The 16,564-nt window shown below is 33.1% G+C and overlaps 1 protein-coding gene across 3 annotated transcripts in view; it reads right to left on the bottom strand.

The window, feature by feature from the left end:
- Positions 1-4,596: 4,596 nt before the first annotated feature.
- LOC134273683 (cGMP-dependent protein kinase 1-like) overlaps positions 4,597-16,564 on the bottom strand; it is a 52,799-nt gene continuing 40,831 nt past the window's right edge. For 2 of the 3 annotated variants that reach the window (XM_062755892.1, XM_062755895.1), the window contains exons 7-18: positions 16,298-16,375; positions 15,830-15,924; positions 14,334-14,402; positions 13,736-13,813; positions 13,249-13,387; positions 12,932-13,071; positions 11,632-11,863; positions 11,285-11,448; positions 6,870-7,055; positions 6,630-6,696; positions 6,109-6,236; positions 4,597-5,375 (exon numbers count right to left, since the gene is read on the bottom strand). In XM_062755892.1, coding sequence (XP_062611876.1) covers positions 6,141-6,236; positions 6,630-6,696; positions 6,870-7,055; positions 11,285-11,448; positions 11,632-11,863; positions 12,932-13,071; positions 13,249-13,387; positions 13,736-13,813; positions 14,334-14,402; positions 15,830-15,924; positions 16,298-16,375 — 1,344 coding nt within the window. In that variant the 3' untranslated portion in view covers positions 4,597-5,375; positions 6,109-6,140. Of the gene's footprint in view, positions 5,376-6,097; positions 6,237-6,629; positions 6,697-6,869; positions 7,056-11,284; positions 11,449-11,631; positions 11,864-12,931; positions 13,072-13,248; positions 13,388-13,735; positions 13,814-14,333; positions 14,403-15,829; positions 15,925-16,297; positions 16,376-16,564 lie in introns of all 3 variants that reach the window. The other variant, XM_062755894.1, reaches the window with a different exon arrangement.

The raw sequence follows: 16,564 nt of genomic DNA on the forward strand, positions 1-16,564 counted from the left end.
TTCAAATTTGTTCAAATCATGACCCCCGGGGGTAGGGCGGGGCCACAATGGCCGACCAAAGTTTTACATAGAAATATATTGGAAAATTCTTTAAAAATCTTCTTCTCAATAATGACAAAGCCATAATTCATCATATTTATATGGAAGCATGCTCAGGTAGTGTAGATTCAAGTTTGTTCAAATCATGACCCCCGGGTGTAGGGCGGGGCCAAAATGGCCGACCAAAGTTTTACATTTTAATATATAGGAAAATTCTTTAAAAATCTTCTCCTCAAGAATGACTTAGCTATAATTCATCATATTTATATGGAAGCATCCTCAGGTAGTGTAGATTCAAATTTGTTCAAATCACAAGTAGACCTTTTTAAAAAAGCTTCCCGTCTTTAGCAACAATCTTAAACTGTAAACTGATCTACACCTATCAGGCCGTATAATTCTTTTGAATTTCTTGATTTTGTATTTCTACATTAGCTTTTTACTGGCATTAGCCCTACCACGGTTGTCGCTCGGTCATCTCCGTAAAAAATTTGACTCGCCGAGAGCTTTCGGCAAACCTCGGCTGATTCCATTTCCTTCTTCAAACAAGAAAGGGGAAAGAATAATAACAAATTGTAAAGCCTGCAAGCAATAAAAATCAAATTTTATTTATAATGAAGTTAAAGAGATCTTTTTATTTTTTGCTGTACAAAAAATCATGTTATTAGGAATTAATTACTGCTGATTTTGTTGTTCGTTTTGTCATTTTTTTTTAAGATTGAAAATCTCGCAAAATTGTTAAGTCGTACGAAAATTAGATCATCAGAAAGTGATCTCCCTTGCCTTGAACAGCATTTCAACCAATGAAATAATTGAAAATTTTCTCATCATGCATTTTCTACCAATCACAAAAGAGAGGAAGTGCATAATCCGAAGACTGTAAAAAACTTCAACTATACAATACCGTCTTCCAAGGAAGACGGTAATGACCCCCGGGGGTAGGGCGGGGCCAAAATGGCCGACCAAAGTTTCACATAGAAATATATAGGAAAATTCTTTAAAAATCTTCTCCTCAAGAATGAACAAGCCATAATTGCTCATATTTATATGGAAGCATCCTCAGGTAGTGTAGATTCAAGTTTGTTCAAATCATGACCCCCGGGGGTAGGGCGGGGCCAAAATGGCCGACCAAAGTTTTAAATAGAAATATATAGGAAAATTCTTTAAAAATCTTCTTCTCAAGAATGACCAAGCCATAATTTATCATATTTATATGGAAGCATGCTCAGGTAGTGTAGATTCAAGTTTGTTCAAATCATGACCCCCGGGGGTAGGGCGGGGCCAAAATGGCCGACCAAAGTTTTACATAGAAATATATAGGAAAATACTTTAAAAATCTTCTTCTCAAAGATAGAAAATCCATGATTGTTCATGGGACTACTTTTGGATTTTACTTTTTCAATAAACCAATGTATACTTTTACCTAGCCACAGTGCTCAGGTGAGCGATGTGGCCCATGGGCCTCTTGTTTAATTTTGCTCTTTGCTCGAGACTAGAACATACCATTCTATACTAGAACATACCATTCTATGGTTGAGTTTGACTTTCATCCCGGCGAGCAGAATTTTGACGCTGATTACGGAGATAAAAGAAAATAAAGACAAGCATGCCAGATATGGTTGTGATAAATTATCGTAGAAGACATAGGTATAAACAGTTTACCCGTGCATTTCCTCTGAAAGTGAATTCTAAGCGTGATTCTAAGTGAGGGGGGTACTCCGTGTAATTCGGAGATACCTTGTGTTATTATTATACTATGGGTTAAAAATTTATTACTGAAACAAGTGCCTGTGATAACACTGTATAATTATTCGATTGTATAGAAGTCTTTCTTCTGAAGCAATTTAATGCTTTATTTTAGTCTAATTGATCAAAAAGGTTTAAATTACATACAAATTTATCATAATAACACGTTGTTACAGCAAAATAAAAGAAGATGGGAGAACAAGGCGTGCAGAGTGCCTATATCTTAAGATTTTAAAAAATCCAATTCAATATGAATTGATTGAATTGAATTCAAGTTGATTGAATTGATTGATTGTTTCAGTTCTCGTTATTGAAATTAATGAAATCATGATAAAAAATCTTTTCTAAGATAAAAAATATTGAATTTATCTTTATCCAAAAATAATATGGTATTTGTGGGATTTGAGCCCTAGCAATAAAAATCCGGCCCTAGCAATAAAAATCCGGAGTCTTATTGCTATAAGACTAACACGCTAACCACTATGCTATACAGCTCATTACATGGTGTGGCATTTAAATTATGTTTGTTATATGGCCCTTGACGAAACAGACTTTGAACAAGTATTTTCCGAAAAAATTCGAATGTTTTGTCATAAAAGTGTACTTTTAAGGTATTGTGGGTCTTTGCTGCATATTTTTGTAAACCAAAAAATGTATATTTTATTGCAAACTTTTCAAGGATTATCTTTCAAAAAAAATGGAGAGAAGACCCATTCATATAAAAAACAAGAGGCCCTTGGGCCACATCGCTCACACGAGCATTGTGGCAAGGAAAAAGTAGAAATTGGTTTACAATACTATTGAAAAGTTTAAATCCAAACGTTTGGCCCCGCCCTACCCATGGGGGTCATGAATTGAACAAACTTGAATCTACACTACCTGAGGATGCATCCATATAAATATGAGCAATTATGGCTTTGCTATTCTTGAGAAGAAGATTTTTAAAGAGTTTTCCTATATATTTCTATATAAAACTTTGGTCGGCAATTGTGGCCCTGCCCTACCCCCGGGGGTCATGATTGGAACAAACTTGAATCTACACTACCTGGGGATGCTTCCATATAAATATGAGCAATTATGGCTTTGCTGTTCTTGAGAATTTTTTTTTAAATTTTCTTATATATTTCTAAATAAAACTTTGGTCGGCCATTGTGGCCCCGCCCTACCCCCGGGGGTCATGATTTGAACAAACTTGAATCTACACTACCTGGGGATGCTTCCATATAAATATGGGCAATCATGGCTTTGCTGTTCTTAAGAAGAAGATTTTAAAGAATTTTCCTATATATTTCTATATAAAACTTTGGTCGCCCATTGTGGCCCCACCCTACCCCCGGGGGTCATGATTTGAACAAATTTGAATCTACACTACCTGAGGATGTTTCACCATAAGTTTCATCTTTCCTGGCACAGTGGTTCTTGAGAAGAAGATTTTTAAAACATACCACCAAATTTTCATTAATTCCCAATTATACCCCCTTGAATGAGGGCGTGGCCCTTCATTTGAACAAACTTGAATCCCCTTTACCCAAGAATGCTTTGTGGCAAGTTTGGTTGAAATTGGCCCAGCAGTTCTTGAGAAGAAGTCGAAAATGTGAAAAGTTTACGGACAGACAGACAGACAGACGGACGCCGGACAAAATGTGATCAGAAAAGCTCACTTGAGCCTTCGGCTCAGGTGAGCTAAAAATGTTATAGTATGAGAAAATGATCCTTTTTGTTCTCTTTTGTGTGTGCATGCTATTTCAAAGGCAAATAAAGAAAAATATTAAAACTTTAATCCAGAAAAATAATTATATTCAGAGTAGAAATGTTAGAAAGCAAAACTCTTTCACAAGTATCCCCATTCCAAGCTTAAGTGTTGTGTACAGAGTTTAGCAAATTGATCACACCCGTGAAACGTACAGTTTTTGTAAACAGGGCACGAGCTCTTTTATTGTTGATGTTTACGATTCACCGGATGCGTTCGATCGTAAAGTCTGCTCACCACAACTGCACGGACTGACAATATATTGTGTGTATGTTTTGCTTTCGAACATTTCTACCTTGAATTTTCTGGATTATAGTTTTAATATTTTTCATTTATACACAACAAGATTGCCACTTTTCCTAAGTATTAAGAATAAAATTAAAATTTGTGAAAGTGCAAGGATGTGTTTATGAAATCCGTCTAAAAATTTGAAGTTTTAATAACTTTTAGATGAAATAAGATTTTTAATTTAATTTTGTGTAAAATGTTATTAAAATATAGAAGTCGTAATATTACACAGAAAATATTAACTTCAAATCTGTGTCCATGCACCTTTAAAAGCTTCCAATGTAAGTACAGATTTGAGCAAGAAACTGGTAATAAGTGGGTTTTTTTCTGTTAGTAAACGACCAAACCTTTTTGTTTCTGTATCATTTTGTATCTTTATGTGACAACTTTACCATATGTGAAAATGAGAAAAAATTTAATATAGGAAACATTTAAAATTAACCAATATAACCTAAAAATTTAAGAAAAATAGAGAAAATTCGGATTAGCCAATTTCCATTTTAGTCAAATTATTAGTCAAAGATTACAAAAAGAGAACATAATTTTATCATTAAACTCCGATTCATGAAACAAAAAAAATTAAAACACAGATGCAAATTTTTAATAATGATTGTGAAGCAGTATTGGCTTAATCCGGGAAACAACTTCATTTATATTCCATGATGAATATCTGCCATCATTTTCAGGTTTCAATTGGAATACGTTTACTCATAAAAAGCTTTTTTGATTCAACTTTCATCAATCGGATGAATATAAAACAAGAACTGAAAACAAAATGTGTTGCACTGTTCATCTTTTTCTTCTTTATTTATAAAATACTCCGAATATACAATCGAGCAACATTAAAATAAGACCAAAAAACATACATGTACGACGAAACCACACCAAAGACGATGCGGCAAACTTGACTCTACTGTCGTTCTATAAACTCTATATAAAATGGAAGACAAATATGCAACAGGGTCCTTATATCAACAATAACAGGTATTTGATTTCACTAGAAATATCTTGAGCAGATCTCTCGCGGCCAAAGTCGTCAAGACAAGCAGCTGACCAGTGAGATGATTAAATACATGAACAAAAAGCTCTGTTTTACCCAACAAAACCTAGATCAAACAAAGCAATCATTAAATTACGTTTTTAGAAAGAAACTGTAAATAAAGTGTGGTTTGGATATAATAATCCGATTCTTTTTCCATTTAATATTAATGAACTACACCAATGGGAGTATTTTTTCATGTAATGATGAAAATGATCCATGTTGTTTAATGTCATCCAAATGACAGAATATCCAAGACGGCAATATCACAGAAAAATTGATATTAATAACACAATAAATCATTCCTTCCTCGATGATGTCATCAAATTTTGCACAATTTCCAATGACGTCAGCAATATAGCACCAGGTTAATCCCAAATAATAATATATAACACAACGAAAACGACACATTGTCATAAAAACAGTTGTAAATTGGAGTTTTCTCTTCTTTGACGCTAAGCACTGTTAATTTCTTCTCAAAGATGTCCTTGTTTTAGGATAATCAACTCCAAACACCTGTCAACACAAAGGCAAATATCTTACACATCAATCTAAAGAAAAATAATAGAAATCTTTTGCACCATTATTTGGTAATCATAATTCCGAGCAAGCAAGTTCCCTAATATGATTCACAGAAATAACCATTTGAAAACAAGAAGTCGGCATCATTTTATTATTCAAGTCAAATGCAGAGAAATTTAGATTTCCAAAGTAATTTTGAAAATCTGAAAGCTACTCTTTCTCTTCTTATAAAATACAGTGTGAACACTTAAGATGCTAATACATATGTTAATTTGAATTCGAAATTTCGGTTACCATGGCAATGCCACTCGTAAATCAATAAACAACTGAATGTGTAGACATATGCTTGGAAATGCAGATGAATTGAAAACAAGTTAATTGATATAGGATTAAAACTGCAGGAGAGTATATAATTAATAAAAATTTCCCTGAAATTTCTATTTTTGAAACTTTGACAAAAATGTTCATAAAAATAAAAAAAAATGATGAAAAGAAAAATGTATATAAGTTGTAGCCTAATAGTAAAATCGAAGAAAATTAACAAATCTGTCTAAAGGAGTGTGGATAAATTGTTTATACAGAGAGGATATTACACAAGCATGTTTTTGATTAGTAGAGATTTAAACCAATTAAGTCTTTAGAAGTAAAAAATTGTAACAAAAATTTAACAAATAGGAACAAAATTAAATAAATAACTACATTACCAAGCTCCTTACAGTAAGCTTACAAGTGTGCGTGTAGTGTTCACTCAAAGCAATTTCAGAAATCAAAATCCCATCCAGAAGTTTCATCAGGAGGTACCTCTGTACTTTTTGGATAGCTGTCAAAGTTGCTATAGTCCCCTGGTCCTTTAACCTGAAATTTGACCATATTCCTTTAATTTCAATGAGCTTTTTCAGAACATTTTCTGGTTTGTAGGAGACACTTTTTCCTGTTCACAACCAATGATTACATGTATATCTTTCATATTTTGCATTTTTCTAAAAGGTTATGTCAGATTTTCTTTCTTTTTTCTTTTAGTAAGTAACTCATGGGATTGACCCAATTACTGAAATAAATAATGCTCACTCCTCCATGGCACCTGATCCCATCTCTGATGTTTTGGAGGTCCGTGTTTACTTTGCTCCTATTTTGTATTGTTTTTGGACTTTTGAGCTTGAATACTGTTCGTTATCTTCATATATTTCATTACAAAAATGTACAGGTGAATGAATAATATTTAATTTTTCTTTAATAGGTAAATCTTACCTGTGGAATGATTGGAGGAATGAGTTTTCTCTGAAGCATGCCATCCCAGTCAAAACCTTGGAACCACCTGAAAAAGAAACAAACCTTGTCAAGAACACATTGATGTTATGGTACTGTTTCATTTCTTCAAAAGTATACTTCTCACGTTACTTTCTGATTTTTTTTTTCTATAATCAGTATCTTTCAAGTAAACACATTCGTAATTTTCGACCAACTTTTCATAATATTTCGACCACTTACTTATTTTTTCTGATATCAACTATTCCGTTCTTCCCGTAACCCAATCTTTCTGCCGGGTTGTCCCTGCACAATTTCTTGATGAGGGAGGCTGCATTTTTCCCTATTCGTCGTGGGAACTCTATCACATCTATGCCCTTCAGGATAATGTTGTATGTTTTCATTGGATCAGATCCAGAGAATGGCGGACTGAAATATTAACAGCATTTTCTAAAAAGTCGAAAAAGATTTATAGTAATAATACCATAGAAATTTTGTGGAAAGTTATAGCTGTTTCTTTGCCTAGAAAGAATTTCATTTAAAGAATCCGTGGGTTTTCAGTTTTATTTGCAACCTGTTTTATTTTTTATAAAACTACACGCAACTATAATAAAATTGCCAAATTTGTCTTAAATGACTATAACTATGGTGAAAGTTGTTAACATTCTTCGTGTTTTGAAGAATGTTATATGTTAGACTGATGTCTGTTTATTGATTTAATTAAATATATAATTTCTTACTTTTGGGTCAGTATACGGATTCATAAATTTAAGAAACACCATATTAAACACGCATTCCCCGCATTTACCATGTTTATAGGTTTATAGGTTAAAATTCTTGCATCAATCCAGACTAAAGTCACTAATTGAATAAGTAAAAGATAAATTATCACTGCACTGTACGTCATCTTTTGTGATACGAGGGTCGTTCAATAAGTAATGCAATATAAAGTACACGTATATTACAATCAATCTAGAAGTATTAAATTCTATTTTTTCACATTTTAAAAAGGTTCTATTAAAGAGCTCCTTATTAAGAAAGCCCCATGATTTTTCCGATTGTCCTCGCAAAGAAACTCACTTTTAAAGTAAGCTTGGTCACTACACTGAGCTGCTAACTGCCAAGAAGATGAAAATAACTGTCGTATGTGAAAACTGTGCTTTTTACATAAATCACCGAAGAACTCATATTAAAGTTATAATTTCTATATGTGGAACAAATAATCTTCGACGCTGTATAGCTTTCAAATAGATTCAATAATTCAAAAGGAAAAAGGAGAGTTAAAATATTACAGTCAAACTGGTCGATTGAAATAATTTATGTGGAAACACCAAAAAAATACAATATCGATGCTGTGTGCCACATGATATCTGAAAATGCAAGATAACACTGAAAGACTTTGTTAGGACACTAAACATTTCATCAACACAGCACTTTATAGAATTCTGACAAAATAAAACAAGAGGCCCATGGGCCACATCGCTCACCTGAGCACTTAGGGTAGGAAAAAGTAGAAAATGGCTTTTTATTGTAAAGTTTAAATCCAAAAGTAGTCCCATGACCAATCATGGATTTGCTATTTTTTAGAAAATGATTTTTAAAGACTTTAGTCGGCCAACCCCTGGGGGTCATGATTTGAACAAACTTGAATCTACACTACCTGAGCATGCTTCCATATAAATATGATAAATTATGGCTTTGTCATTCTTGAGAAGAAGATTTTTAAAGAATTTTCCTATATATTTCTATGTAAAACATTTTGGCCCCGCCCTACCCCCGGGGGTCATGATTTGAACAAACTTGAATCTACACTATCTGAGCATGCTTCCATATAAATACGATAAATTATGGCTTTGTCATTCTTGAGAAGAAGATGTTTAAAGAATTTTCCTATATATTTCTATGTAAAACTTTGGTCGGCCATTTTGGCCCCGCCCTACCCCCGGGGGTCATGATTTGAACAAACTTGAATCTACACTACCTGAGCATGCTTCCATATAAATATGATGAATTATGGCTTTGTCATTCTTGAGAAGAAGATTTTTAAAGAATTTTCCTATATATCTCTATGTAAAACTTTGGTCGGCCATTTTGGCCCCATCCTATCCCTGAAGGTCATGATTTGAACAAATTTGAATCTACACTACCTGAGGATGTTTCCCCATAAGTTTCATCTTTCCTGGCACAGTGGTTCTTGAGAAGAAGATTCTTAAAATATGCCACCAAATTTTCATTAATTCCTAATTATCTCCCCTTGAATGAGGGCGTGGCCCTTCATTTGAACAAACTTGAATCCCCTTCACCCAAGGACACTTTGTGGCAAGTTTGGTTGAAATTGGCCCAGCGGTTCTTGAGAAGAAGTCGAAAATGTGAAAAGCTTACAGACAGACAGACAGACGGACAGACGGACGCCGGACAAAATGTGATCAGAAAAGCTCACTTGAGCCTTCGGCTCAGGTGAGCTAAAAATATAATAACATTTTTATCAGATAAGAACCATTTTCTTATAAATGGCTAAATTTAATAAAAAGGTCAACCGCGACATTATTGCAAAGATTGGAGACAAGCAAGAAAAACATTATACATTACTTTACGACTAATAACAAATATCAAACAAACAAATTGCAAAAAAAAAAAGATGCTAACGTGTGTTTTCCAAATGAAACATTTATTTAGGGTAGTGATTAATAATAGCAATACGACAAACAATTTCAGTTCAACCGAAAATAGAATGATGATTATTTTAAAGCACGTAAAAGACATTTTCTGATGTACTTTACAAAACATCTAAGACGATGTCACATATAAGCTTACGCAACAGGGGATGTTAATGTCTTAGGTAATTTCATTTCAAAGTGAACAAATCTGTTCTAGAAAGGAAAGTATAAATGTTGAGTTTCCCTACACTTCTGCTAAAAGCATGTTGGTTTGTTGTAAGTCATTTCATCGCATTTATTCTTTAACCCTTACCGGAAGGAAATTGACAACTGAACGTATTTTATTTCCAGCGTCAGATTCATGTCCAACAAAATACATTAATTAAATTGATGAAAGAGAACAAGGAAGAAAAAGAAGCCCTTAACGCTGTATATATGCTGCTCATGTTTCATACGCTACGTGAAAATTGAGGCAGTCGATCAGAATTGTTGGAGTATGGAATTCAACTGTAAAAGGCAATCGTTAATTGAACATATTGATTAAAAGCAAAAGGATGCCATTGAACCAACCTTGATATTAATCAAACAGAAGTGTTCTTTCGTACATGTAGCTCATTCTTAATGGTGCAAGCAAGCTTAAGCCAGACAAGTGGGCTGAGAAGACCCAGGCTACTGTCGAAGTAATGTTCAAATATTCCATATCACTACGAGCGGCTAAATCGTATTCTTTAACTTCACAACAAACTTTTTTTTGAATTCTTAGAAAAAAATATATTAAAGATATATGAAATGCTTCTGATTTCCCTTAAAATAAGATTATTAATTGCTGATCATCAAAATTGTGTTTAATAATCTTTTCTTTATTATCAGGAATTCATTTCATATCATTCTTACTCTTATATATATTTGCATATCCACTGCACTCTCCCACTATGAACATGTCCACATCAACTGCATTCATAGGACTATAGACGCAACTGCTACTGCTATAAGTGCAATTGCTCTATCGCACTCGTACAGATCAAGCTCTGCTACACATATGTATATAGTGTTCAGAAGTATATATATGAAATGTTTCATGAGAGGCATAAATATAAGTTTTTAATTATATTCTTTGAAAAAAAAAAGAAATTCAGAATATTTAAAATTGCTGATTTATATCTTTAAAAATTTAATTTTGGTCATTGTATTTAATTGTATAATAAAATTCTTAAAAATTTTTGAGAACTGCCAAATTTTTATTTTTTCGTATCATGCATATTTGTACAAAGAACGATAACTCTTCACACTTGGGTAATAACATTCAGAAAGAGAAAATTCTATTTCAAAAATGATTTCAGCTATTAAAAATAAATAGAAAAACTGAAAAAAAAAATCATAGAAAAGCATTCTGGAGTAATAATCATTATGGAAGCATTATCATTTTTCATCATAGCGTTAAATTATTGATTTTTGTCAGAGGGTTTCAATAACGTTGATCGATGACGTCACAACTGCATCAAAACAAAAATTAAGAGAATGTGATGACGGCGCTGCTTGTATCCAGATAACTGTGTTTGAGAGGGAAATACTTTAAAAATTGTTTGTGATTTATCAGAGAAAAGGAGCATTGATCAGGTGTACCGATTTTAAAGCCGTATGTTTTCCTTTACTGAAGACAAGAAGCCACGTCCTTATGTAAGTTAGGATTTCCTCTGATATTCTTGAAAAAAATCAAAGAATGCAAATATAAGTAATAAACAACGATTATTCAGTGAACATGGCATTATGAATAGCAATAGCTCTGCTGGCATATTTTCCATGATGCGCTAGCGCGCATCATGGAATATGCCAGCAGAGCAATTGCTATTCATAACGCCATGTTCACTGAATAACGTTGTTTATTTCTTAAATAAAACAGGTAGCTGAGCTGTTAGCGAACACGTATACTCATTATGCAGTAACATTGGAACTGCAGTTCCAGTTGGCCTATTTTCAGTTCCAGTTGACCTATCTTCCTACCTGCCCGTTAGGAGCTCGAACATGAGGATTCCGAGTGACCAGTAGTCTGCTGCTCTGTCGTGACCCTTGTTTAGGATAATCTCAGGGGCCACGTACTCAGGAGTACCACAGAATGTCCACGTCTTCCGACCATGACCGATCTTTTTGGCAAAGCCAAAGTCCACCTAGGGGAAGAACACAGGCTTTTGTAAATCTACCATTACTTACAGTTCCTTTCTATATAATTTACCAAGAAAAAAACTATCGTTGTAAGTAAAACAGTGAGTTAAATTTGTATTTTTTTTCTTAAGGTACTTTAGTGAAAAGCAACACAATATATCAGACAAATTAAGAGTTTAAAAACTTACAAGTTTAACGTATCCGTGTTGATCCAGAAGAAGATTTTCAGGTTTTAAATCCCTGTAAATAATTCCCCTGTCGTGGAGGTACTTAAATGCCTCAAGAACACATGCCACACAGAACCTTGCAGTGATGTCATCAAAACTGCCCCTGTCCCTGAGAATCGTCCACAATTCCCCACCCAAACACGCCTCCATCAACATATAAACGTATTTCTTATCTTTAAATGTTTTGTATAATCTGAAAGTAAAGTGTTTTGAAATTGCTATGAAAGTTTGTTGGAAAAAAAGAAAATATTCAATGATATATCTCTTTTCAACTTTCCCTGAAATTTTTAGGGGAAAATCCTGAAAGTCTGATTCTACTCCTTTAGCATGCTATTCATATTTGATAAATCCTCTTCACAATGAAAGTTAATTTTTCAATAATTTAAAACATAGGTTTAATCAAAGATTACTTGGATCACTTTGACGATCCAGTCTGGAAGTGTCATCCCTAGACACATCATCCATACTTTGTTACAGGATTATGGGACAATTATTTAGAAAGAACCTTATCCAAAAATCAGATTTTGCATGATCCATGTAAGTTTGGTCCAGGTAGGGCTTACAATTACTGGTCTGGTCCTTAAACTATATCGATATACCAATGCTGGGTACTAGTATAGCATAAGCTCAATCGACTTCGTCGAGGCGAGATAATAAACTAATAAACTTATTTCCGTTTTATTAACTGGATTTTTTTAATTACATAAAAAGAAATTAGGGACATGTATTTCAATACCATAGTTCTCTGTATTCTGAACAAATTAAAAATGATTGCCAATGTACTTAATACAGTTCCATCAATAACACTCAGCACGACCGATTTAGAAACGTGAAGAACTCTTCAGATTTTCACGTTGTATTTCCGAATTCATCAACCGCGATATTGGAGGAATAAAACGGGAATAGAACGCGAGATTACATGTCATTTAGACAGTGAATTATCTCTCCAGAACACCATATACATATGAGCAAAAATGTCCAATTTAATCGAATTCAGGGTGATGTTCACAATAACGGTGTGCGATCAATGTGTAACGGACAGGCACTGCAAACAAATTTTGCCATTAATGTTTGATATGAATCACTTGTTGCTATCATGTAGATTAACTATCTAATGTTGCTTCTTCTGTACATAGAAGAACATTTAATTAAATACATGTATAAAGAATCAATCTGCATGGAGACCAATAGCCATGTAGTTCATTAATATTTATTAAAAATCAATTGAATTGACTAGTTCTTGAAAATGTATTTAGTATACCTTGCAATAAATTGAGATCTAGATTCCATCATTATTTTCTTCTCAGAGTAAATGTGTTCTTGCTGCTGCGTGTCTACTATATGTTTCTTCTTAAGGCACTTTAATGCAAATGTCTTTGATCGAGAATGTGATAGCTGAGTCTAAAAAATATATATAATTAAGCAATTATTGGTGTTTTTAAAATATATATGATTTCATAAACAATCATACTTTTGAATATCCATAAAAAATAGGCAATGTTAAATTCCAATTATTACTATATCTAGTTTTTCAAGAAATTTTTAATGACCCTTCACCATAGGTTATTTTAGACTCACAAGTTCTACGCGGCCAAAACCTCCCATTCCAAGAGTTGCGATGATTTCGAGGTCCTTGAGCTGAATATTTTGGAATTCTTTGTCCGGTTTGTCCCGTACTGGGGACAACAGAACATCAGAACCGTTACTACCGCTTGTTCTGAGGAAGAAGAGTCAACAGCACTGGTTAACATTGACTAAATTAAGGTCGATCTGTCTCTACTATATCACCAATAATTTATTACTTTTTGGTGAATATTTGATATAAAAAAGATATAAGGAAGATTCTTAAAAATGCGTTTATCAGAATACCTCAAATCTACTCATATACAAGATACCGGGATTACGATATGGCTCCATGCTGAGACTTAGTTTATATCTCGTTATCATAATTAAAACATGTGATTCTTATTATTTAATTATCTGTTTACATTATCGAATATATTCTCCGAGGTCACAAAGACCCTGTTTATAACAGTTATTCGTATTTTTTTTAATATATCGATACCTTTGCGCTCCCCGTGCTTCGTCGCCATAGTCTTTTTCACGTAGTTCATTCAGATCACCAATCAGAGCATTGAAATGACTGAAAAAATCAAAACAATTAATTCCACCCTTATTAACACCCAACACTAAATGAAGGCGATAATGCAAAATAATAAATATGTATCTTGTTAATGTCTAAGAACTCCAGGGTCTGTGAAATGGTAAAATTCCTACTACAATATATAAATGATCTGGTTTCATTTGTTATAGGACTAATGTCAGAGAGCATTGTATAACAATACATAAAAGAAAGCTAATAATCTAAAGTGTTATAATAGCATAGAGTTCTTTCCTTTTTCTCACAGAAACCCAGTGATAAAAATATCATATATTAGCTGAAAATAAGTGGAATGAACAATAAAAGTTTTGAGATCTGTAAATTTAATTCTTCATTGTGCATTTTAAATTGCAATGTCCTGTAATGTCATTTCTTTGTAGGAATCCTAAAAAAAATATTTCTTTGAAATCGATAGACTATTTTCAAGTTACACTGAAGAGAACGATATGAACAAAGCAAAGATAAGAATATTCTGAGAGAAATAGAAACAAAATGTACTCACTCTCTGTCCACGGTCAGACATTCTACTCCTGGTGGTAATGCAATCACGTTAGCAGTTCTTCTGTCTTCACTGTACAAGAAAGGTTACAATTTACTGCTCATATGCTTAGATTTTTCTTAATTAATTTGTATATTTTGTCAGGAAGATAATCTTTTTGGAACAAATATTCAGTGACTATAGCATTACAACAAGCACTGTACGTATACTAGTAGATGATTTACAAGTTACCGGAAGAAATAAAACTATTTTTTCTTCCAAGATTTTTGGCACCGTTTTTAATCAATTTTAGCTACAAGTTACACTCCATTCAATGAATATAATTCGTTACATTTATTGAATTCTTATGTACAATTTATTTTTTAATGTTAGGTTTATGTAAAGACACTTTTCATAATTGGATGAGGCGCCAGGGTCTGCAAGCCTTGATTGAAGAAGTCCTTCCTAAGGGATTCAAGGTAAAAAGTATTGAGAAAAAATACTTTATATACGAATGGAAAAAAACCCTGTAACGACTTGACTGTACAACCATGGACAGTTTCATTTATTTGAGAATTAATGGTAATTCAAACTACATGTTAATAATTTCTTCTTTCTTATTTTAGAAAAGAAACATTTTTGTGTGAATTGATCAGATCTTGTCTGCCTTTGAGGTATTAGATTTCCAGAGGCGGAAATTAACTTCCTTTTGTTAGGACTTACATTTCTCTCTCCTATATTTGTATAAATAGAGCGGATAGAAGATGGTAATGGCTCTGAATATCACTATCACCTTTTTATCTTCCAATAATGAAATGTTCGCATACATTTGGACGTCGTTAGCATCACATGTAAATTACCTATTTGTTATGATAATTTTCCCGCAAAAAGAACTAAAATTAACTCGGGGGTTGAAATTAAGCATATTTTTGGTGGGTAAAGTTGCTCGTATTTCTTGGTGAGGTTTCTAATCAACACGTGTATGTCACTTAGAATGTTGAGTCTTTGAAAATTCTAGACAAATGTTAAGGTTTATCAGTTAATTTTATCAACACAAAATGTTTATTTTAGTATTGCAGTAATATCCCTGGTTGCTGCTCAATAATTTGGCGACATAAGGATAATGAGACGAGATTAATGGCGATCCAGCTAGACTGACCTCACAGACTTCCGGACAATCGGTTATAAATGCTTATTGACCATACTCGGAGAAAGGATCAATACTGGTCAATGAAACTACCTTTGTCATTAAGATGTATATATGGGATTTATTAATTGCTCTCACGAGTGCTACTAAAGACACGGATCTAGATCGAAGATCTATGAGAATTACACGCGTTTGCTAATTACGTTTCCTGGATTCCATAAACATACATGGACAACAAGAAATAGATGTAAATAAGTGTCAATAACTCATAAAGGGAGATTCAGTAGTTTTTGGTTTGTCCAAATTTTAATGCATTTACTTGGATAACAGTGTGATAGAAAAATGAAATGGGAGAAGAATTTTGTTTTGTTACCTAAGGAGCGATTTCTCTCCAAAGTAGTCTCCCCTTGTTAGTCTCCTTATTTCCATTGGAGTTTCCACTCCAGTGACTTTTTGAGTGACCTTGACCTATGAAAGCAAAAGAAAACTATATAAATCTTATCCAGGACAATTCCGTATCACATCCAGCCATTTAAAACAAATTTGCTCATAAATATTCCTTATGCGTAATACTATGTTCCATAGGGTCTAATTTAACAATTTTTATTTTCCTTTATCTGGACTATCTGTCGTATTTTTCAACTCAATTTTATGAAGACATCATTTAAACGCGTTGTGTTTTATAATTAATGCTTTGATATTAGAAAAAAAAACCATCACAAAGTCAAAAGCTTTAAATAAATGAAAATATGTTACATTAAAAAAAATCTGGTTTTAATTAAAGATTACATGTAGTTACATTCAATGTCCTGCCCCTTCATAATGTCTACAATGACTATACCTCGCCCTTGTTAATGATAAAGAATGAGTCCCCGGTTTCTCCTTCCCGAATGATGTAATCATTTTCTGGGAAAAAGTCCTGTAAAATATAGAAATGGATATTAATATACTTCAATTATTTGGATAAAATCTTTGCTTAATGTATTAAGATTATCATCTTAATGTTAAGTAAGCATTTGAGGGATTATGAAACCATTTGCATCTAAAATAAAGTTTCATTTTCGCTTTGCAACTTAAATCTTTTTAGATTGAAAGAGACGGTTGCTAT

Source organism: Saccostrea cucullata, unplaced genomic scaffold (assembly GCF_032062105.1).
Source record: "Saccostrea cucullata isolate Sc308-1 unplaced genomic scaffold, CSIRO_AGI_Scuc_v1 ctg150, whole genome shotgun sequence".
NCBI classification, from domain to species: Eukaryota; Metazoa; Mollusca; class Bivalvia; order Ostreida; family Ostreidae; genus Saccostrea; species Saccostrea cuccullata.